At 25.8% G+C, this 25,468-nt stretch overlaps 1 protein-coding gene across 3 annotated transcripts; it reads left to right on the top strand.

The window, feature by feature from the left end:
• The first annotated feature begins 11,588 nt into the window (after window positions 1-11,588).
• LOC145834984 (endoplasmic reticulum resident protein 44-like) lies at window positions 11,589-24,710 on the top strand. Of its 3 annotated transcripts, none has more exons than XM_082942514.1 (12): window positions 11,589-11,645; window positions 11,991-12,057; window positions 12,532-12,732; window positions 13,809-13,993; window positions 14,534-14,649; window positions 14,716-14,773; window positions 15,166-15,252; window positions 15,454-15,592; window positions 15,820-15,961; window positions 16,828-16,948; window positions 22,319-22,408; window positions 23,971-24,710. In XM_082942514.1, exons 1-12 carry the CDS (start codon window positions 11,601-11,603, stop codon window positions 24,280-24,282), a joined length of 1,563 nt encoding a protein of 520 aa, XP_082798640.1. In that variant the 5' UTR covers window positions 11,589-11,600; the 3' UTR covers window positions 24,283-24,710. The 3 variants fall into 3 exon arrangements, with proteins under 3 accessions (XP_082798640.1, XP_082798641.1, XP_082798642.1); XM_082942515.1 differs by having other exon boundaries at window positions 12,583-12,732; window positions 23,971-24,707; XM_082942516.1 differs by lacking the exons at window positions 22,319-22,408; window positions 23,971-24,710 and adding an exon at window positions 19,405-20,306.
• Window positions 24,711-25,468: the final 758 nt, after the last annotated feature.

Here is a 25,468-nt window from a genome sequence, read left to right on the forward strand (position 1 = left end):
CTTTAAACATAACAATAATTAGTTTTTTTTAAATACATAAAAAAGAAATTTTAAACAATCTAAATTAATAAAAGGCTTTTCTGAATCATATTTTCAGTTCATCATAACAATAATAATAATAAAATTCTGAGATATACTTTTTATTTATTGTTTTAGCACTTTTACTTACTATCATGTTTTAAAAATTAGTTTTAAGTTGTTTGAATTATGTTTAGGATTATTGCTAAATGTTTTCTTTTTATCATGTTTTTTTTTTAATTTTTGTTTAATAATTCTTTAAATTGGTATCAATTTCGACCCAAAATTAATATATATTTTAGGAAAAGTTTTTATCTTCTATCGAAAACTTCATTACTTTTTTTTACTAAGAAAACGACTCACTAACCTTTTGTTACAATATTAAATTTTTAACAAAATATCAGAAATTTCGTTTAAGTTTATACTGTTTCGTTTAGAATTAGACTTTAGCTGTTTTCTAATGATTTGTGATACATCAAAATAAATGATTCTACAGTATTTATTGACATTTAATTTTTTTATTAAAATCCCTTTATGTAGCATTAATAACTATACAAAAGTTTAAATAAGAAAAATACAAATAAGTAAAATTAAATTGCTGAGTGTAAAATGAACTGTTTATAAGTTTATTTTTACTTTGATTCAAGCAAAAAAAATAATTCGAAAAAAGTTTTATACTATCTTCTGTTAGTTCCGCATTATCTAGCATAAAAGATGAGTCAAAATCCACAAAAGTCTTACTTTGGCTAATGCTACGTTGGTTATCATAATAAATGCATACAAAAATAGTAAAAAAAATCGAAAAAAGAGATAAGTAGGTTAAAAATGTATGACTCTCAAACCTAATAACAAAAAGTTTATTATTTTATTATGCATTTGAAATATAATTCTAGTTATTTTTAGAAACATTTTTTGGTCTTCTGCCTGTGGTAGACTATGGTTTCCATGGTAAATATTAGCAGTAGTGGTTTTAGAACAAATGGGTACCATTTTTTTTAACTACAATATGTTTAATATTAATAGATAGAAAAATTGTTTGTATTATTGAAGTCGTGGTTTCCAGCATTTTTATTTTGATATTACTACTAAAAAATATCAACTATTATACATTTTCTAAGGTACAAACAATAATTTACATTTTACATAGCTGCCATACACTAAGGCTATTTTTTTTTATTGAAAGATTTTGCTAAACTCAGACTATTTTTTCCACACAATCTCTTGTTAGTTTTATACTTTTGAAAATCTTAGACTTAGCTTTTGGTGGTAAAATAACATCAGTCTCATATTCTACCCTTTGTAACAATAATTGTTTTCTGGGTATTATAGTCTAGTTTAAATGATTACTTGGCAACTCAAATTCTTAAATTCAAGTCAAGTTATTAATTCAAATTCTTAGAAATATGTTTAAGGAGCCACATCTCAAAAAGTAATAGTAAAGTATTTGAAAAAATAAAAACAGTTCTTATAGGTCTGATTGATAAGATTATGATCAAAACAAAAGTTTTAACTAAAGCAGAAATTTTAAGTTACTAAAGTTTACTATATTTTAAAACTTATATTAGCCATATCTCAAATTAGTTTAATTTTTTATAAAATAAAAGATGTGCATGTAGATCTAATTAATGATGGATATATTTTGGTAATTACCTAGGATGATGTTGCACCAATTGTATTATACTCTATGCAGGGTTGCCACTTTACCTGGAAACCTGGAATTTGAAAATTTAGGCAAAAAAAAACTGAAAAAACCTGGAATTTTTGGTTATCAAGTACAAAAGGTCCGCACGCATTCTGATATTCATTATTTTATGTATTGATATTTGTTATATTTCATTATTTACTTAACAAACTTTATTACTAACTGTAAATATTAGTGTCTTTATTACAAAAGAAGATGATGTCATTTCAACTTTTAAAAGTATTTTAACTGCTAACGTTAAGATAATTTACAGTTGAAAAAAAAACTAAAGTTAGCACTTAAAATGTCATTAAAAATTCAAATCAGTTTTTTATGTAAAAAAGACACTAAGGTTTACAGTTAGTAACAAATTCTATTAACAAATATCAAAAAGCGTGCAAACTTTTTGTACTAAATAATCAATTTTTTTAAGTTTTTGTTGATTTTTCTGAAATGGATATAATTAAAATACTAATAGTTTTTTATGACTTATAAATCTGTAGTTTTAGCCAACTTTGTTTTTATTGAAACATTAATGTTTTAACATTAACTTTTTGTTGATATTGTTTGTGAGTGGAAGTCATTACGAAAGAAATAAAAACATTACTTTGTACTTGTAACAAAAATGTTACAAATTTTTTACAGAAAAATATGAAGTTAACACAAAACTCTTCAAATTATTTTAACAAAAAATATAGTAAACTAAACAATGCACATTTTGTATGTTTTCATTTTTCTTTTTTAGCACAAAATAAATTCAATATACTTCAGATATATATTATCTGGTGTTCTCTATGATACAAGGTCTGCTGATATTGTATGGGCACTAGAAATGGTCCAAAGCAACTTTTCTGGAAAGAATTGTGACATTAAGTATTTACTTTTTCAAAAAAATTTTCTTTATAGCACTATTGCTATGAATGATGAAAGGACAAAATTTGCTTATACAGTAAGTTTTGGTCTAGCACCATTCTTCTTTTCAGAGCTTTTGGAAAATGTAAAAAAGTTGCCTTTTATTGCGATTTCATTTGATGAAAGTCTCAATGATAAGATTGAAAAAATTCAGATGGATTTTTTTATAAGATTATGGAATGAATCTACAAAAACTGTTGAAACCAGATATTTTGGATCAGAGTTTTTGAAATAAAGCAACTCAAAGGCTTTAAAGCAGTCTTTTGGTAGAGCTTTAAATAATCTTGACGTCAAAAAATGATACAGATCTCAATGAATGGTGAAAACATTAATTGCGCTTTGTTCAAAAAAAAGAAGAAAGAAGATTAAAGAAAGCTTCAGAAGATCAGAAGAAGAAAGAAAGCTTAAAAACTTACCACAACTTATTAAGATTGGCAGCTGTGCTCTGCACATAGTGCATGGAACTTTTGAAAGTGGATCTAAACTAACTCCATGGAAGGTTGAAAAAATTTAAGCAATCTTTATAAGTTTTTAAAACAAGCACCAGCACAAAGGACAATATTTACTTCAACAACAAGAGCAGTGCTTTTTCCCTAAAGTTTCTGTGGTACTAGATGGCTTGAAAATAAAGCTGATGCTGAAAGAGCAATTTTTTATGGGATGACATCAAAAAAAGTATTTTCAATTGGAAAAAACTTCCAAAGTATGATAAGCCTTCTCAAGAAAGATATAACACTATAAAAAAACAGTAGGTGACATAGTGATAGTAGCAATATATGTATTAATTGTTTATATCTTTTGAACAGCAGTTTTTTAACTAAATAATGATTTACTTCTAAAATTAAACATTTTTTGAAACTTTAATAAATTCTTTCAAACAATATAAATAAGACTCAATTTTTCAGAACAATATATATTTCATGCTTATTTAGTCAGTTGTATAATAAGAAATAAAATAAAATTTCATCTCTTGCTTATATAGTGAAGATGCAATCGACGTAAAAATAATAATAATAAAGCAAATAGTAATTACATTACAGAAGTACTTCTAATTACAATGAAACTAGAAAATTAATAAAACAAAGCAACAACTTATAAAACAATTTAAGAAAACAACAAAACAGTATAATCAAAATCTTTATGTTTACACAACTTAGGTTTTCTTAACAAAATACAAATAGCCTAAAGTTTAATTAAATCAGAAATGTGAAAACAATATTTTTAATAATTTAAATTTTTCTTAAATTATAAATACTAGCACAATCAAGGTTATTTACTAAGTGTTCAGCAATAGCAGATCTTTTTGAAGCATTTATGACTCTAATAGATTTAGTTTTCTTATTAACTCATACAAAAATCATCGATAATTTTTGGAATATGTTTCTTTATTCTTTTGCTAAATTGTCTTGAGGTCATCCTGACATAACTAGCTTCACAGAAGCAGTTAAACTGGTAAACTACCATACTTTGTTTAAATTCTGCTATTGGATCTTTGCCCCCAGGATTAAACATTGGTTTGGATACAAAAATAACAATTGCTTTGCCGAATGATAAGTCCTACTTACTACAGTATACTACCGCTTAAGTACGCACTTATCCAGAAAGACAAAGTAAAGGATGTTATACTAGAACTTATAAGAAATTCCAGTTTTTTTGCCTAAATTTTCAATCATCAAGTTTTTCCAGATTATTTTATGTTTCCAGGTAGAATGGCCAACCTGCTGAGTTAGCCTGAGACTTTCACAACTTTTAAACTAGGGTGAGTAATCCTGAGTAGTCTAAAGTAACCTGAGATTGTGATAGTCCTGTTATTAAATGTTAATAAACTAAATACTTATGTAGTAGTTGCAGAAAAGTAAAACGAATAATGATATTTGAGCTGTAATGCTATAAAATAAATATAGATGACAAAGTTAAAAAAACCTACAAATACAAAATAGTTAAGTCATAAATTAATTTAAATGTACATACATCGATGTTTTGAAAATGTTTGGTAAACAAAATGTAGTTTGGTACTTTTCCTCTAACAAAACAAAATGTAGCTTAATATTTTTTTTTAATCATTGACTGACATTGACTTTCTATATTAAATGTATGTATTAATTATGTAGAAACTTTTTATAGAAAAAATAAATCATTTCAAGATTTATAAAAAAAATTTACAAATTAGAATTATGTATTAAATGTTATTTAAAATAAAAAGACTTGTTTGTTTGGCTTAATTATTTGGTGGCTAGTTGTAAGAAAGAAAACAAACAACTAAATTTCATATTATACTATGTTGTCAAAAAGTACGCACTACCGCACTTTTTGGTCGGGTTCAATTTGCGTACTTAAGCGGTAGTGTACTGTAATTGACAGATATCTCTTTCTAAAACTCTTGAATTCTTATTGACATAAGGCAGTATTAAAGGAATCAAGCATTTCTCCGGCCCTGCTGGCTTTATTTTGTTTAAACTTTTAAGATGTAAATTTATTATTTTATTAACAAGTTCTTGTGGATAGCCATTTTTATTTAGTATCAATTTTATCTGTTTTATTTCATCAGCAAATAATTCTCTTGAACAGATTTTATGTGCTCAATGGCAGAGCGTTCTTATTTAATTTATCTTTCTCTTCATGCTACAGAATAAATGAAAGTTTAAATAGTTCTTAGTAAAAGTTTTCTTTCTATAAACAGATGTCAAAAATTTGTTCTTGTGTCGTCGTCAAGAAAAGCCAATTCATAGTTATTTTCCTTTTCTGATATATTATTGAAAAATTTGTTTTGTTCAACAAACTAAAGAGTTCATCAATCTCTTCCTCATCTTTTCCTAACACAAAACAATCGTCAACATATCTATAATAAGCTATCTTGTACTTAAAGATCACTTTTTTTTCTATAAAGCCCATGAAAATTTGACAAAGTTGGCCCTAATGGGGAGCCCATGGCTATTCTATCATGTTGGGAATACATTTGAGAATTAAATGTAAATTGTACACCACTAGTTGATAGCTTTAAAATTTTACGAAAATTGTTTTTGCTTATACTTGGTATTTTAAGCCTGTACAAAGTGTCAACACATATATCCAATACTTCATCTAGCAGTACATTTGTGAATAAACTCTTGACATCAAAGGATGCCATAAAAGTATTATTTGAATTAATTCTTTTTATCTGATCAGCAAAAGAAAATGAGTCTTTTAACATATAAGAAGATAAATGTTCCAATACCGGATAAAGTTGGTCATTAACAAATTTCGCCAACTTATGTTGAGCAGAGTTAACCATGGATAGGATTGGTCTTAAAGGAACATCTTTATTATGTATCTTTGGTAAGCCATACAATCTTGGAGTAATGGAACCAACAGGTTGGATCAAATTATAAATGTCTTCATTAATTTCTTTGGTAAAAAGTAGATTTTTAAGAATCTTAACAATTTCATCCTCAACTTTGTTAATATTATCAAACTTATTTGCTGGACCAAGGAGTATAAATTTGGTTTTGTCCTCAATAATCTCATGAATTTTATTTATAAAATCTGTTTTATTTAAAACAACACATCCATTACCTTTGTCAGGTTTAGAAATTATCACAGAATCATCCTTTTTCAAGTTTTTAATTAAATTTCTTATCTAAGATATATTTAATAACTCACTTTTATCTGGCTTAAGTTTGCAATAACTATGTGCTAAGGCAGTAAGGTTAACCTTCGTTGCTATTTCCTCCAAATGTGATATAGGTTTTAGTTTACTGAGCTGTTTGTAGAACTTTTCAAAACCCAAAAAAAATTGATTCTTTTTCAGGTTGTTTTGTCGTTAGAGAGAAATTAAGGCCTAAACTCATAGCAAAACTTTCTTCTTTAGATAATTCTCTTTTAGACAAATTAAATACGCTACATTTGACAAGTTTTCCATATTTTAAAGCTATCAATTTTTGAAGTTTGTTTTGGTTTTGTATGCTTAACTTGTTTTTGGTGGTAAAAGAGTTTATATTTTCCAAAAAGTTTTTAAAGTCCTAAGATTTAATTTTATTTTTCAGGTTATTTGTCAAAAGTTCACTTTTAGAGTTTAAATACTTCACAATTTTCTCTATTTTAATAATTTCACATTTTAAAAACAAATTTTCAACTTTACTAGACATTTTCAGTTTCGAATTTCTTATTCTAAATAAGATCCACCTAGGTAATACAAACTTGAGGCTACATTGTTTTAACATTTCTATACATAAACTTTTCTTAGTAATTTTGCACTGAGTCATTATAAGCTTATTACAGAGCTTAACAACATGCATGTCATAATTCTTTTTTAGAAAATTGAACGTTTTTTGACAATTAAATAAATTCTATCAAACAATATAAATAAGACTCAATTTTTCAGAACAATATATATTTCATGCTTATTTTGTCAGCTGTATACTAAGCAATAAAAATAAAACTTCAAATCTAGCTTATATAGTGAAAATGCAATCAACGTAAAAGTAATAATAAAAAAGCAAAGAGTAATTAACAATACAGAAGTACTTCTAATTACAATGAAACTAGAAAATTAATAAAACAAAGCAACAACTTATAAAACAATTTAAGAAAACAACAAAACAGTATAATCAAAATCTTTATGTTTACACAACTTAGGTTTTCTTAACAAAATACAAATAGCCTAAAGTTTAATTAAATCAGAAATGTGAAAACAATATTTTTAATAATTTAAATTTTTCTTAAATTATAAATACTAGCACAATCAAGGTTGTTTACTAAGTGTTCAACATTAGCAAATCTTTTTAAAGCATTTGTGACTCTAATAGATTTAATTTTCTTATAACTCATACAAAAATCATCATAATTTTTGGAATATGTTCCTTTATTCTTTTGCCAAATTGTCTTAAGGTCATCCCGACATAGCTTCACAGAAGCAGTTAAACAGGTAAACTACCATACTTTGTTTAAATTCTGCTATTGGATCTTTACCCCCAGGTCTAAACATTAGTTTGGATACAAAAATAATGTATATTTTAAATAATTCAAATTTAAAATGAGGAGAAGATTTTAGTGAGATAGTCTATTTTTGCTGTTTTAATTTGCGCCTCTCATAACGAACCTATTGTTACCTCCAACTTTGACTGGCTATATCTCGAAAATTATTTTGAATTTTAAAAATTTGTAAAAAGCATCTCGTAACTTAGTAAACACTATTTAAAATTAGATCAAATTGTAAAAAAAAGTGTTTTATTCCCCCTATGCCCTTAATAACACTGTTCACACAAGCAGGATCACTATGTTGGTAGCTTCAGCAGGCATCATCAGCAAACAATCTCATAGTTTCTTAATAAAAGAAAAAATATCGTTTATATACACAAAAAACAACAAAGGATCCAAACAAGAACCTTGCGGTATTCCAACATTCACAATGTTATGCTAAGACACAACATTATTGATAACAGTTGATTTGCTTCTATTTTTTAAATAGCTTTGTAGTAAATTTAACATTATAACATTTTATTTTTGACAAAAGTATTTTATGATTGACTGTATTGAATGCTTTTAAAAAGACAGTACAATTAACTAAATTTTTCTCATCAGCCTCAGTCAAGTCATCCATAATCTGATTCATAGCCAGCTCAGTTGTACTGTTTTGCCTATAACCATACTGCTTTTTTTGCAAAACATCATTTGACTAAAAATTTGTTCAACCTTTCACACACTAAGGACTAAAAAGATTTTGAAAAGGGAGGTAGAAGGGAAATAGGTCTATAGTTTTTAACATCACTTTTTTTACTAGACTTGTAAATTGTTACAACTTTAGCATATTTAAGTGACTCAGGAAACACACCATACTCTACACATTTGTTAACAGTATACATAAATAAGGAGCAATAACTTTGCACTTAGTTTTACAAACCAAATACTTGGCACATCAGATCGCACACTTTTATTTGGTCTTATATTCCTAATATACATCTCAATTTCACTATTAGTGATTTCTTTAAAAACAAACTCATTACATACTGAACTAAAACAAAACTCACAATTATTATAAAAAGCATCTTTACTCTCATTTAATAACTTGCCAGCTATATTAAGAAAACTTTTATTCATTAAATCAGTTACTCCTTTGAGGTCACTCACAATTTTACTACTCTCGTCAAGCACACTATTTATTTTACAGCTTAAAGTAGATTTAGTAGGGACAATATTATATACAATTTTCCATAATTTTTTGCTGTTACCTATGTTATATTTAACTATTTGTTTAAAAATTGTTTTTTGGCTTGTTCTATAACACAATTAAGTAAATTTCTATATTTTTTGAATTAAATGGATTATTTTTTCTTGCAAATTTAAGCATTAAGTTTTTATTATCATTTCAATTAGTTATACCTTTTGTTAAGGGCATAGGCGAGGTGCGACATTTATTTTACTAAAAATAATATTGGATCTTATATGAAAGCTTGAAGTACAAACTACAAGCCAGTTTTTATAGAATTAAAAAATCTTGTTTAACTCTCAAATATTGTAATTTTTATAAAAAGTTTTCGATACAAACAGTTTTTTGGGGTCAATTTTCTTAAAAATTTAAAAAATCACTAAAAAACTATCTTTTCCTTCATTTTTTGAGCTGAAGACCTCAAATTTTTAGAAAATGTTCCCTTTATAATTTAAAAGACTTTGAATGTTGCAATTTTAAAAATATTTAAGAATAAAAATTTTAGATTAAAAAAACGAAAAAAATAGGTGGTTTTTTTTTAATAAAAATTTTATATTTCAAAATAAATAAAAACCCTGCATTTAATCTTTTTAAAATTTAAGAATGCACTTTCTGTAATTCTGTAAAAAAATTGAAGAAGATTAAATGCAGGATTTTTTTGCAGGAAGAGATAAATTTTTAGTGAAATGGTCTACCTCCATGCCCTTAACCATGGTTTAGCTTTTATTTTTTGTTCTTTTTTATTTAAAACTTAAATTGGAGCATAATGATAAACTGTTTCACTAAAAATACCTTAAAACTCATCCCAGCATTTATTCACATCTTCACAACATTCTGTATGCAGCCTCATACTTTGCAATTTCATTCTAAGGCTATTTAAAAAGACCTTAACATCAAATGTTGTTATCATCAAAATTATTTTATATTAAATAACAAACTTGAAAAAACTTAACAGCATCTTTTCAATGTTCTTTAACTATGTAAGACGGTTTTTTACCTTAAACTTAATTTTATACAAAAAAAATACCCTAAAATTTGTATTTTCAAAAACCTGGAAGAAATTTCTCAAAAACTTTTGGAAACCCTGATTATTACACATATACTTATTGAAACTTGTATATGTACTGTTGAATTTTTTTATACTCAAATATCTCAAATTTAAATTAATCCAATACATGAAATTGCATTTTTTATTCAGTAAATATTTTTCATGATGTCATAATCACTAGATGGATCAACTTTACTTTAAACTAATGACATCACCATAACATTCTGGATCAACTTTATAAGAAATTAATAAGTTGATTTAAACTGATCTTCAAAAGTACATATACAAATTTGCATAATTTTCTATGTAGTAACTTGAAAAGTCTATGAGTATTTTAGTTTTATACTTTGTTTTGTATATTAAATTACATTTTTCATATTTAATTGAGTAGCCTTTATCCATAATGCCTCAAAATTTTATCATAATAATGTAAAACTTTTAAAGCAGCCTAATAGTTGAAGTAAATTTGTCAAAAATAAGATTTATAAAAAAAATATATGTTTCCTAAAAATAAGATAAGGTTATTTAAAACATAAGTGATCTTTTTGTATTAGAATGGTCATATACTATAAAATGTTTCAAAAATAAAATAAATAAACTAAAACATTTTTTAACTAAATTAAAAATACTTGAAATCCAGTATGAAATTTTTTTTAAGTAATGCTAGAAAAGGCAAATACATAGCTAAGAAATCTTGGATAAATTCATAAATTTAGTTTTGAATAAACTTGTTAAAAAACTTTTTAAACATGTGTGGCCACACTGTAACTTTAACACCCATAGTATGCTGACTTTTTCTGTAAGTAATCCTTTTTTATTGTGTAACAGTTATTATTATTAAAATAAAGGATTAGAGTTTTCAAAATAACACTTATTATGCTTAAGTATTTTATAAAACTAGTTTTTTCATTAAAAAAAATTCAGTTTTGTTACTTTAAGCTTAGTAGATTAGCTAACTTAATTCTTGTTAACAAATAAACACATTTTTTATAAAGTTATTGCCACTAAATTTATGTTATTAGAAGTTTATATTTATTTTAGTGTTTTAAAATTGTTTATAACTTGTTGTAGTATTATGAAATTAATTAAACATTGTTTTTGAGTTATAATAATTTTTTGATTACATTGTTAATTTTTTTAGTTTTGTTTGAAAATAAAGATTAAAAAAAAGCTTATAGTTTAATCATTAAAAAAAGATTGCATATAAATTCTTATAGTATTGGTATTCATAAAAATCTACTTTTAATTTTTTTTTACTATTTCTCAATTAAGATTCTCTCATTTTTTGAGATTTTTTGCTTAGACAAGTAGTTATTAAGTTTGATTATATTTTATTTTTGTTTTAAAGCTGTTTCAACAAAAATATATTTTAAGCTTACCAGCTAAAGAACTGTATAAATCTTTAAAATTAAGAAAAACAAAAAAAAAAATTAAACAGCACTATAATAACTTTTATATTGTTATGTATTTATGATAACTGTTTAAAACCATTGTAAAGTTGTCATGCCACTACTATGTTTATCAAAGTTGCAAGATTGCAATTAGTTATAAGCCACACAAGTAAAAATAAACAAATGTTTGGTGTAGCCACATCAGCATTTTGGCAACTCTGCTCTTTAGTATCTGAATGATTTTTTTTGAATTAGCTAACAGTATTTTAAATATATATAGAGATTTAAAACTAAATATTCTATAAAGTAAGCATAATAGATATACGACTGAAATGTGTTTATTATAACAGATATTTATTTGTAAGAATGAAACTCCTAGGCCATTGGACTAGCAAATTTATAGTTTTACTGGTTAGTATACTTAATCATTAAAATTAAGAAAACTAATTTTTAATTTTTTGAATAAAATTTTTAAATGTTTGTAGATATTTCAAAATTTTGTTTTATTTGTAAAATTATCAACTAAATTTTAACTGAAGTAGGGTTAGTAAAGTACTTTGTTAAGTTATAACTAAAAGACAATAACTACAATTATAGAGATAGTTTTTCTATGTAGTTCAGTTAAAGTTTCTGAATTAATATTAAAACTGATTTAATTTATTTTAAAAATAATGTTATTATGCAAGTTTTTTCAGTCTAAATTGAATTTTGTGTCAAATTTTTAAAGTACTTATCGAATATATGACTTTATTTCAGGTGTTAGCATGTAATTGTCTAGCTGATGTGACACAGTTGAACAATGATAATCTAAATGACATGCTAAGTAAGTTTTATTTTTAGATATATTTAAAAAAAACTTTTTACAGAAATTAGTATATGATATATAAAGAATTTAGAATCAAAGTTTTACTAATAAATTTACAAAAATAAATCTGTTAGATTTTAGTTGGTGTAAAGTTTGTGATTCTGTTTTCAAATGTATCAAATACTTCTAAAAATGTTTTGATTTTGCTGTTAGTGTTGTTTTGATTTAATATGTAGCCATTTTAAAATGAAGCAGGGTAAATTTTATTATATATTGCATCTCAGATTATAATTATAGAAGTATCTTATTTTAAATGTATTTTTTTAAGGTTAAATTTTACAACAGTATACTTAAAATTTGATCCTAGTCATAAAAGTTTTGATGTAACATAGGTTATTACAATAAAAATTACTTCTAAAACTGCATACTATATTTTTTAAATAGTCTACTATACACTGAATTTTTTTCTAAACTTTCAACAATTTCTTGCAGATCCATCTAGTTCCAAATCACAAATTTCTGAATCTGACTATTTTTTAACAGAGACAAAGATGATGATGGTGAACTTCTACGCTGATTGGTGCCGCTTCAGCAGAATGTTGGAGCCAGTGTTCAAAGATGCAGCTGCGAAGGCAGCTGAAGAATTTGGTGATGTTGATGTCAAGTTTGCAAGAGCCGACTGTGACAAAGAACGTAAGTTGTAGACATTTTTTCAAGTTTATTAATAAAAACAATGTAACTAAATAATTTATCAAAAACTGATTACTACATTAACGCATTTTGTTGTATAGAAAGTATAAAAACTATGTTTCAGTTTATAAAAATATTTTGTTTTCAATGTCCCAATTGTACCAATATTTGAAATAATTATATTACAAAGTTAAAGATAGTTAATAAAAGTTTGTCTTAAAAATTTATTTACCTGCAAAATGGTCAAAAAAATTCTTGATAATTTTATTCTTAATGAAAGGGTCAGGGTTTTGTTTTTTCTAGTCATGTTTTGTATAGATTACTAGTTGTATATTTCTTACATTTCTATGATAACTTTATTAATTGTTAATGTTTTCTCAGAGCTAATTTATTTTTAATATCAGTATTATATACTTGGCTAAACCAGGTTTAGCAAAGAAATCAAATAAATTGGGGATAAGAAATTGAATGATTTATAATTTACTTTTATAGTTGCCAGTTTTGTCGCAAATTTAAAAACTACAGTTTTTTTTTCATTTTATGTTTATTGAAGCTTTTTTTTTTTTAATTTTGGTCAGCTGTAAAAGCACTTTTTAGTGAATATTTATTACAAAATTAAAATAGTTATAAAAGTCAAGAGTTATTTTATTATGTTATTTCAATTTTGTTTATGAAACATTATCAAACTTATTTATAAGCTGATTACAACATTTATTGTTTTTTCCTGTACACAAATGATATAAACTATATTAAATTATGTTAAAATTAATTTAAAATTTATATAATTTTGAATGCCCCAAAAGTACCAATGCTAGCAATAATTTTACATGATAGTAAAAATAAGTTTTTCACTTAGTCAGTAATGGTTCAGGGAAATAGTTTCCATTCTATTTTTATTAATTCTTCGTAGTTTAGTCCACTTAACAGTGAAAGCACTTTTCAGAGGATAGTTATTACAATATGAAAGTACTATAGTAGTTAATAGTTTTTTATCGTTTCCAGTGCCAATCATGTAAACGTAACAACGTTTTTTTATTTAATTCTTACAATTACTAAACTCTTGCGTGAATTGATCACAGAGGCGTTGTGCCAAAAGTACTCGGTGAGCAAGTACCCCACGATAAAGCTGCTTCGCGACGGCGTCCCCATGAAGAAGGAGTACAGAGGTCAGAGGACCGCTGAAGCCATCACCCAGTTCATCAAAGACCAGCTGAAAAGCCCAGTTACTGAAGTGAAAAACCTGGATGAAATCTATGAGTTGAATGTAAGTTGTTTTTATATTGAAGTAGATTTAAAACTGGGTTTGTTCCATTTATTTTAAATCGTTTATTGTTTATATCCTTTAAATTATTTAGAAAATTGCTGGAAGCAGTCTTTTTATTTACCATAAGATTAAAATAGCTATTTTAAGAATTGGAATTTTTTTCTGTGTGTATACTTCTTTGTTTTATAACTTTTAGTCTTGACCAAAATAAGTTTTTTTTTTGTAATTTTTCTTAGCAATTAGATTTTGTTTTTGTTCGAAATTATTTAAAAGTTAGTTTAAGTATAACATATTGATTAAAAATTATAAATTGAATAAAACTGTTTTATACAACTTAGTATTACGATTGCGATATCAAGTACAATGTTCTCTACTTTTTTATCAAACATTTTTCTTTACGTTGTTGAAATGTTGTCACATTTTTTAATGTTCAAACATTTTTTATTTTTAGAAATAACCACAATAATTTTAAACTAATTTATACTTATAAGTTGTAGTATATTCTTAACTGAAAGATTGATTACCAACTTACTTGTATAGAGAGACAAGAGAACGATTGTTGGTTACTTTGAAAACAAGCAAAACGTCCAGTACGCCAACTTCGATTTGATCGCCAACCTTCTGAAAGACGACTGCCAGTTTTATGCGGCCATCGGGTAAGATTTCAAATAACCTTTTCTCCTATCAATTATACTTGAATAATCAAACTATTTTTCCTGTAGAGAACTTTCCAAGCCCGAACGCTCGAGTGGCGACAATGTTGTTTTTAAGCCGGATAAGGTTGGTAGGCTTTGCTTTCATAAAAATTTTGTACTGTAAATTAAGCTTTGAATTTATTCTCAGTAATTTTGATGATAGTTTATAATTCTATTTAGTAAACCATGTACTATTTTTGTCTTGTATAATCTTCAAACTTATTTGTTGTAGTAAAGTGTTAATGTAAGAGTTTTAATAATTTTTATTTAATTTCTTTATGTGTTACTAAGTTTAATGTATTTTAAAACTTTGCAAATTTTAATAAACTTTCGTCAAGTTTTTTTTGACAAACTAAGTTTAGTATAATTTAAAAGTTAAATTTAAAGCACTTACCACAAACAGTTTTTTATGCAATTTATTAATTATGTTTTAAATTTTTTATTAATATAGTTACATAACAACCTCAACTATATTAGGAAAGCGAGCCAGAGATGGTGTTTTTGGGATCGTTGGCCAACAAAGAACTTTTGCAAGCTTGGATTCAAGACAAATGCGTGCCTTTGGTTTGTCATACTTTTCGCTCAATTTTCAAACATTAAATTTACTAAAATTATTAAGCATTTATGTTTTTAATATAAATAGCCAAATGAGCTCTATTAAAGGTTTTTTTTTATTTTTTTTTATCTATAGTATATCCACACTATTCTTCATACTAAGTTATAAAAGTGTTAAACTTCTCAAATGTTTTTATTTTGTCATTGCAGGTGAGAGAAATAACATTCCAAAATGGCGAGGAACTGACAGAGGAAGGCCTCCCCTTCATGATACTCTTCCACACCAAGGAAGACACCGAGTCGCTTGAAAAGTACACCAAGGAAGTCAGCAGACTCGTATCTTTCAAGTGTGAGTTTTATTGGTTGTAAAAATACACATTAAAATATCTGTAGACTTGTTTATTTTTTGTTCGGAAAAAGCTTCATACAAACAGTTAATTTTATGAACACAAAAAATAATTATAACATAAAATTTAATCGAAAATACATTTTTCTAAATTTATACAAATGATAAATTTAACAAATAATAATAGTAATAATTTTCAACCATAGTATCAAACTTAATATATTTAACAGCTCAGATTAACTTTCTGGTTGCCGACTGCCAGACATTCTCCCATCCCCTCCACCACCTGGGCAAAAGCGTTCAAGACTGCCCCCTGCTGGCCATCGACTCATTCAGGCACATGTACATGTTCCCCGACTTCAAAGATGTCAAGTTTGTTACAATATAATTTGTCTGTAGAAAATAGTATGTATATATATTTTTTTTGTTCTTAGTAGATTATAAAACATAATTTTATAATATTTATATTTAAGCTTTAAAATCCTGGATTTTTCCAAAATTTAATGTAAATTTGGATTTTATCTGTTATTTAATACTACATTGTTAAACCAGGAAGTAATTAAACAAATATTTAACTTTTTTACTTAATTTACATACAATGTTGAACAAACTTTAGTTGTTAATAAATTCATATTCTTATTTCGGTGGTTGCAGTCTACCCTGGTATGATAATTAAAAATTTATTTTATTCAGAATATTGTGAAATTTAGTTATTGATTGCTTGCGTATATGATTTATTTTTACTTCAAAAGTTATATGTACCAAATGTACTTTTTTATAATGGGTTTAAAAACTGGTTTTAAAAGTAAGCAAATCATTAGTATGTATCTAAAATAGTTTTAATCTTGTAAAATTTCTATAAAAATTATATTTGAACTGTTGAAATAAAAAAAATGGTTACGTCAACATTTAAAAAAATATTGCTCTAAGTACTCGACTTATTGTTTCTATACATTTTTTAAATGCTTTTTTACTCAGGAAACATTTTTCAATTGAATCTAAATCTTTACTTAAACTAGCTATTTTGGTACAAAAATTTACGACCGTTCTAAATATTTTTTAAGTGTTTTTTTTAGAAAAATTCATCTTCAAGATATTCAAAGCTGTTTTTATGACATTAAACTTTAAAAACGTTATTATCAATTTAATAAAATAATTACTAAAAACAATGCTCAATTTAGATAACAAATGTTAGTATTAAGTGTTATGTTTCCCCTAACACCTGTATTACGTCACAGTGAACCTGGAAAACTGAAGCAGTTCATCTTGGACCTGCAGTCCGGCAAGCTTCACAGGGAGTTCCACCACGGACCGGACAAGCCTGAGGGACAGAAGGACGCGCCGAAAAATCCCGCACAGGTTGGTACAATTTTTATATTAAACTTGATTTGGTGTACGGAGGTTAGCGCTGTAGTTTAAGCTGAGCTGGATATTACGAGATGCATGGTGGTAGTGAATAAGTTAAATAAGTACTAATACCTTTCTGAAAAAATAAGTAAAAAATGACTTTTGTTACAAACTCTTAGGAGTCTAGTAGCGTTTGTATTTGCTATTTTTAATTAAAGTTAAAATAGTCGTACAAAATACTATTTCTTTAAAATGAAAATAAGCTTAATTATAAATTTTCAACGTAATATTTTGAGGCATTTAGTCAAAAATAAATTCAAAGTATAAATGTTGGTTAATGTGAGTTTGATCTTTATTTTATTTTATTGATATTCTAAAAGTTAAACGTTGTATTTATACCGTATGATCTATACAGTGTAAGTTAAGTCAAATGTTTGACATTTTAAGCCTCAAACTTTCAAATCATTAATATTTTACTTCCTATGAAGTTAATATGCTCTTAAAAAGCTCTGTTGTGTTTTCTTGGTAAGCTGAACTTTTATAAACACACAAAGTATTCTATTTAAAGCTAAGCTTAAAGTTGTTCTTCAAGCTTACCTAACAAAAACTTCAAGTTAATATTTTTAAAGTAAGTTTTGAGCTTTACTCTCTTGAACTTTTTAGTTTTACTAACTATACTAAATATTTACACGAACAACTAGTGAAAACAAAAAAAAAAGTGAAACAAACTTTTGAGATGCCAGCTTAGATTTTGATTTTATTTTAAGCCTATTCTTTTTATAATTTTGAGTGATATATGGTGTTGGTAATAGTTTTTTTCTTTAATCTGTTGGAATTATTTGCTCACTGTAGCATGTAATATTTATTTAAGATGATTTGAACAAACTATTTTAAATAGTTTTTAAATGGAGCAAGAAAAAAACTTTTTATTTGTTTTTCTGTAGCAATTTTTTATAATAATTTTCTTATGTTTTTTGGTTGGTTTACAAAATGATTTTAAAAACTATATTGGTGTGTATTAATTATTCCTTCTAACTTTTAAAATATTTTAATATATTACAGGGTTTTCATAAAAAAAATTATGAACAAAAACTTTTTAAAGATTAGATAAATTATTTTTTACTACATACGTAAAATTAATTTCAAAAACTCTTCAAATTAAACATATAATTTTTACAATCATTATTCTCTACATTTTTATACATTATTTTCAGACTAAATAGTTGTAGGACAATAATTATTTTGCTATTGATAAGAGCATTGTAATTAAATTAGAAGTTTGAATGTACAAAATGTTCAAAAATTATTTATGTTAAAAGTTAATAGTTCTAAAAGAACGGCATGTACTTCAATTTTATACTAGAAGTATACTTGTAGCATTTTACTTATATAGTTTCAATATAAAATTTAAATGTTTTTAGAGATTAACTAATAAGTTGTTTTGATTTCATCGTATCAAAATGATGTTTTATTATTAGGAAAATTTTCATGAAATAGGCGAAATACATATAAGAAAACTGATAACCCTGTAATATATTTCCCTTTTTTTAAGTTGTAAAGGATAAGTTTTAGATTTTTTCGTATGTAGTGGTAATAAGGTATAGTTAATTTTTGAACAGTTTCTTAACTTTGTTTATTTTGAATATTTTCTGGAAAAGCTTGTTTTATTATAATAAAATTGTTTTTAACTTTTAGTTGAAATTTTGTTAAAGCTGATTTAGTTGAAAACTTTAAAATTAAAAAGAAACATAACTATTTTTTATTTGGTTATATGTACATTTGAGCTATAGTGAAAGAAATTTTCTTTTGCTTTATTTGTTTTGCAGTTTTATAAAGCTTTAGTTTTTTTGTTGGTATCTAAAACTTAAAGTTTCATTTATTATTTATTAAAATATATATTAGCATTGATTTTATTAGATAAAGTAAATTTTAACATGCTATAATTAGCTTTTTACAAGTATTATTTCTAGAAAAAATTTTAGATTAGAAAAAAATTATGATTAAAATAAAATTTATTGGAAATTATCTTTAGCGACTGTTTTTTTTTTTTATCTCTTCTTTAAGAAATTTTGATAAAATTTCAGAACTTTAACTTCTTTTTTGTTTTAATGTTTTTTTTTTTTGCAATAACAAATAAAGTACTTTACTATCTAATTAACTTATGCTTTTGTTTATATTTTTTCTTGTTAGTCCTAACTCTTCTCTTTAAAATCAGAATCACAACAGAGCGAAATCATTTATTATAGAAAAATTTTTTTTATAAAGTTTCAATATTTAGGCAAATATTTAGATTTTATATAGTATCAATGCAAAATGAGTTTAAGTATTAGAAACTAGAAAGTTCTGCTCCAATTTTTGTGCTTTTAAAAATATGTATAACATTGTATAAACCAACAGCGTTAAACTAAATAATTTTTTGATTTTGGTGACATTAACAAGCTTGTAGTAATAAACGCATGTATCTCCAGACGAAAGCGGAGAAAACGACTGAGGAGGCGACCACTCCGCCCGAGTCCGTGTTCAAGAATCTCAAGCCATCAGAACACAGATACACTCTCAGAGACCGCGACGAACTTTAATTCATCTAATTTCAATAGTCAATTTGCTAATAGTTTAACGTTTTATTTATGAATGAATAAACATTTAACTTTCTCTAAATTTTCCAAGTTCTCTCCAACATTATTTAAAAAATTTCTGAAATTTTGTTTATGTTACTTTCCAAACTTTTCTTGAGTTTTTTCATATTTATTGACTCCCACGCGTTTTAAGAGGCCTTTCATAGTTTTATAGCTTGTTTATATAGTCATGATTTTATGGCAAAGTGTTTTATTTTGTTTTATTTTTATAATTCTGTTGTGTATGGCTTTGCTATGCATGTATTTAGCTACATGACAAACTTCACTGTTATTTTGTGGACATTCTTTTTAAAAGACGAAGACAAGCGTTTTGACTAAAAAAATATTTTAAAAAGTAAAATTCTGCAACGACTATACTAAAAAACTTTTAAAAAATGATATTATTTTTATTGCAGATTTATTTTAAAATTTCTTGTTTGTTTTTTGTTTGTTTTTAATGATTACAGATAGAATCTTAACTAACTTTTACAAAAGTTTGATAGCAATTTAAAACTAAGTTTTGCTCAGTTTATTACTTAAGATACTTATTACTTAAGACTACCTTGGTTAAAAAAAACTTATGATGAGCCTCGGAACAAAATTTGACTGTTCTTTTAAAGTTTTCAGGTTTTGTTTTGCTTAAAAAATTTCTCTACTAAAAATGAAGCAATGTTCGATAGCTATTCAGGTTTTGGTGACTACAATGCTGTCTACTTTTATTTGACTTTGTGTTTGCGTTGAGATGTTACATAATAAAGCGAAGCTGGTATCTTAAAAGTTGTTAATGTTATCAATATAGTAAAGTTTAAATCATAAATGTTAATCCCGTATGAAAATAGTAATTTTTTTTTAATTTAAGCTGGACTGGATTAACATAATTGTAATATCATAAGCTTAATAGGTGCTTATACATAATCTAATTAAAATCTAAGATTAGACAGATTGTGTATATTTGTTTTATTACTAGTACTCAAGTTTGTTAACTAATAAAAAGTCCAAACAAAACGAGTTCTTTGGAATATAACAGCAATTGTTTTAATAACTACTTAATTTAGTAAAACAAACCACTTTTTTTCGCTATGAATAGCTTAGTTCGACGGATTTTTTATAAATAAAATTAAACATACAGAGATAATAAACTAGTTAATAATAACTATATGAAAACTCTGTCGAACTGTGCATAGCAAAGAAAAATTTTGTTGGTCCTAATAAATTGATTAGTTTTCAAAATTTTAGTTGACAAATTGTAGACGAATTTTACAAAAATGACAACTATTATTAGCATATACTAGTATTAGTTATTATAATAATGATATTGTTCAAATAAGGCATATGATGTATATGTCCTTTTTCAATTTTTTTATCTATAAAGCAGCTACTGATATTTTTACTAAAATTAGTAACATGTCATTACAATTTGTTTTATTAATACCTTCAAGTAGTTCTTTTTTTTGAAAAGCATTAAGATCCTAAATGTTATGATTAGTACACAAGATTGATAGCATTTTATAACAGAATGATAAACTAATACTCCAACAAAAAAAGTATTTTCATTTTAGTATTTAAGAAACTTTTTTTAACATAATACAATATCAAAGTTAGTAGGCTCATTATTTCTATTATTTGGACAGTTTTTATTATCTAAAAGTATAATTGTGTAAAAGAACTGTTTACCATTTTTTACTTGCAAAACTTGAAATTAAACAAAACATTAGTTAGATTAATAATTTCAAAGTTGTTCACCTAGCTACTTCCTGGTCATTAAAGATGATTAATAGTTATTGAAAATTTTCGTTGTATTTTCTTTTAAAGTAAATAAATAAATTATAAAATCACAATAGTTTGCTTTTTATTGATTTTTTTTTAATATATAAATTTTAAAATTACAAATATAAAAGTTACTCCTTTTTGTTTGCATCATGAAAAATATTTTAAAGGGCTTTTGAAAATCGATAATTACGAAATAATAATCTCAATCTATTTGAAAAGTTTAAAAAAAATATCTGTTTACATAAGCTAGTATCCTTACAATATTGTATGTATTTTAAAGTGTTATAGATGAAATTTATACGTAGTTTTACTGAATAAACTAATATAAATAGTTTCAAAAAAGCTTAAAATATAAATTAGTGTTTTAATATACAGTCCTTTTTTAAATTGTTATTTTGTAAGTACTAAAAGAATATGCATTTATTTTTATAAAAAAATTATAATACATAGTAATAAGTTTTCAGGCTAGTTAAAATACTTAATATGGTAAGTTAAATTACTAACAAAAACAGATTTCAAAATAGTTAAATAGGAACATTAATTTAACATAGTTGGTTGGTTTGATTCTAATTTTTTTTTGTTCTCTACACCTAAGCTATGTTTTTGATATTTGTATCAACTTAAAGTTAAGTATTTAAAGCTTTTTTTTAGCTAACATAAAAACCAAAAAAAAAAGATTTTAATCATCCCAACAAGTGTTTTCATAATGTTTTAGTAAAATCTTTCACAAACCTGTTGCATTCATATAAAAATTATATGTAATACTTATCAATTGACTTGTTATAAACACACTTTTATAGCTACTTCAGTGTGCGTTTCGAATTAAAAAAAATAATACTACAAAATAAAAACGATTGTACGCAAAGCAGCTAAATATTGCTCGTTCAGCACTTCTTGCCACACAGGTGATAACTTTCAACTAAGTTTAAGTTCAACACAAAACAACTGCTCAAGTTTAATTGATAACGCTTGATAAAAGTTGGACTTTTGTTGACAGCTGAAGCAGGACCGCATGCTGATGCTGGGCAACAACCAGGACTTGGTGCAGTACCAGGCGGTCGTGGTCATCAAAAACGGCTTCGTAGAGGTTTGATTTTCAATTTCTGCTGTTTGTGTTTAGTAAGAATAAGAGAAAGTTTTTTTGTTGCAATTGTTAATGGACTTAGTTTTTGTTATGCTCGCATGTTTTAGCCCACTCGCAAAAGTTGTTGAGGTTTTTTTACTGTGTAGTTGTTAGTAAAAAATATGCATGTAACTTACAAGCTGCTCGTGTAACTTTTTGCATGCGTCATTGTTTAATCAGTTGCTTATAATAGTAACTAGTTTAGTAATCTGTTTTAAGTAAATAATTTGGTTTTTAAAACAACAAAAAATCTGAAACTTATTTCAAATTTAATTAAACATGCTTATCTTTTAAGCTCTGTTTAGATGTTCAGTTATTAAAAAACCAAGGTTTTAATATTTAAACTTCAATTTTATCTTCAATGACTTAAACTTGTGGTTATTTCTTATCTAAATTATTTTATTATTCCTAGAAAAAAGAACAAGCGAAAATATTAAACAATAGTTGATATTTATTTAATACAACAACATAGCACTCGGGTTTAAAAAGTTATGTTAAAATATGAATAAGTTGTTTGATTACAAAAATAATACTTAACCGTTGTGCATTAAATTATAGTCGCAGTTTTTAGTAATTTAATCTTTTCAATTTAAACATTATAAGTTGAATAGAGATATAAAACTTTTGTTGTGCGGGCAAGATATACCTGAAAAAATCATTTGTGGGCTGGACTTGCTAAAAAGTCTTAGCGGTCTGCTGAATTAAAAAAAAAGTTTTACTATAAAAATATCTGTAAAAATAAGATGGTAATAAGAATAAATTATAACCAATTCTGTATATCAAAAACTAATTTAAATTAAGAGCACATTACATAATATATATATATTGAACGACATAAAAAGCCGCTCAGAATATTTGATCCTAGGACTTGGTGCACGAAAAAACCTATGGTTATCGAGTCGCACACCATGGTTACCTTTTAACGTCATGTCCAGGACAATATTTGTTATTACAAAACTTTATTTGTTTACACAAAATATTGTCAAGCTAAAAAAATATGTCGCGGGCCGGAGATTTCCGTACGTTGCCTACCGCTACATAAAAAAAAATGTATACAGTATAAATATTTTACAACTAAACTAATCTGTTACATTTTAATTTCACAATCTACTCATTTCTAAGTTAATTGTTCATATTTAAGTTTTTTTTTTTAGTTTCGACATTTCAGCTTTTTTAGCTAATTTTTTTATTATTCTACTGTGCCAACTAAATAAAGTAAACCTTTTTGTGCTGCTAGTTTTAAATATCAAAATGATAAGTTTTTGTTGTTTGCTAAAAAGTTAATTTAATGTTGTACAAAGCATTATTTCTATGAGGCAAATATAGTCAAAATTATGTTATAATGTATAAAATAATGATAATTTCATGGTTATTTTAAACGCACTATCTTTGCACGTGTTACGAATTGGTGTTCAAACTAGTGTCTGTTCTATATGATATTTATACGCGATATGCACTCAAGCGACGTATCGAATCATTCATACTTGATTTATTTTTTTTCTGATTAAAAAATAATAATTTTACAGGTGCAGATGGTTCCGGTGGGTCCCCCCAAACCGGAACTTAACGCCATCGGCAGCGACCAAGACAAGAAGGAGGAGCAGATGCCGACGGAGGCGCGGGCGAAGCTGGCTGAAGCCAACAAGCAGAAGCTGGAGAGAGTCAACAGGAGCATACAAGAGGCTGAGGAGAAAGCGGAGGGAGGTGACGGAGTGCAAGGAGGGGAAAAGGAGGAAGCGCAGGGTGATAGGGAGGAGGCTACGACGATAAAGTCGGTGTTTGCCAACCTGCAGCCGAGCGAGCACCGGTACACCATACTCAACAAGGACGAGCTGTGATTGGCTGGTTGTCACGTGGTTTATCTGTTGTTTGTCTTTTTATGTAGGTAGCTGATACTGCAATTGTTTTAATAATTTCTTTAGACGTTTATTTATGTGTTAAATTTAATAAATTTTATGTTTAGTTTCTGTGTAGGTATTGTAATTGAAACTGCAGCTACTTAGTCTTTTGAATTCTGGAAACTTTAGTTTTATTTATCAAATTTTGTTAAACCCCACGTATTTATGGTTGCTGCTTCTTTTAAGCAGTTTAAATTGCTTGCCTTAAAGTACTATTTTTTAATGTTTAATGCTTTTGATGAAGTTAAACTTAAATATAAGAAAATATTTAAAATTAGTTTGTATATTTACTTAAAACTAATTATTTTAATGTAGTGTTCATTATAATTATTATTTTCACGTACTATTATACAAAAGTTTTTTTTTTCTATTTATACCAACATTTAGGTATTATATGCTTTTAGTTAACATACAATAACTTCTAAAATATGGTGATCATTTGTAATACTAGTATTTATAGTTTATAACAAAGTAATATACATAAAAATGTTTTTGTTAGGAATATTTCTAATATGTGATCTAACTTTCAGTATGCAATATGTTTACTCTGAATTTATTTGCTCTTATATTTATACAAGGTTTTATGCACATTTCTTATTACTTTTCCTTGTCCAAGCTTAAAGGTAAATTTTAATATATACTTAAACAAATGACCAAAATATTAAAAACTAAGTTTAATGATTTTATCAAAAATACTAGAGTAATAGCTAATGTACATATCTATGTATATATTTTTTTAAAGTTTTATTAGTTTTGTAAATCTTTTCATTACTACTATAGCCATTTAGTTAATTAAAATTTGTTATATGATCAAAATATTTACTAATATATTACTCAGAACTTTTAAACGCCCACAAACATTAATTTATTGATTGCATTTAAATATAAACATTATCTTTGTTTATTTTTAAACAACACCACGTGATACTTTTATACTTTAGTATGGTTATTTGTAATTTCAAACATTTACTAAACTTATCTTCTGTATATGTTTAACTGTTAATACTTTTGTTTTACATGGTGATGTTTTCTTATGAAGGTGTTAGTATAAAACGGCAAAAAGCTTTAGCATACAATAAAATTTAACAAATTTCTCCATAACTTTATTTCAATTAAGGCCACTAGT

The sequence above is a fragment of the Thalia democratica genome, chromosome 4 (assembly GCF_965202585.1).
Source record: "Thalia democratica chromosome 4, ktThaDemo2.hap1.1, whole genome shotgun sequence".
NCBI lineage: Eukaryota > Metazoa > Chordata > Thaliacea > Salpida > Salpidae > Thalia > Thalia democratica.

Coding starts and splice junctions, on each gene's coding strand:
- LOC145834984 (XM_082942514.1), top strand. CDS start 11,601: ATGAAACTCCTAGGCCATTGGACTAGCAAATTTATAGTTTTACTG. Junction 14,650..14,715: donor CAGTTTTATGCGGCCATCGG/GTAAGATTTCAA, acceptor TTTTTCCTGTAG/AGAACTTTCCAAGCCCGAAC. Junction 15,253..15,453: donor AAGACAAATGCGTGCCTTTG/GTTTGTCATACT, acceptor TTGTCATTGCAG/GTGAGAGAAATAACATTCCA.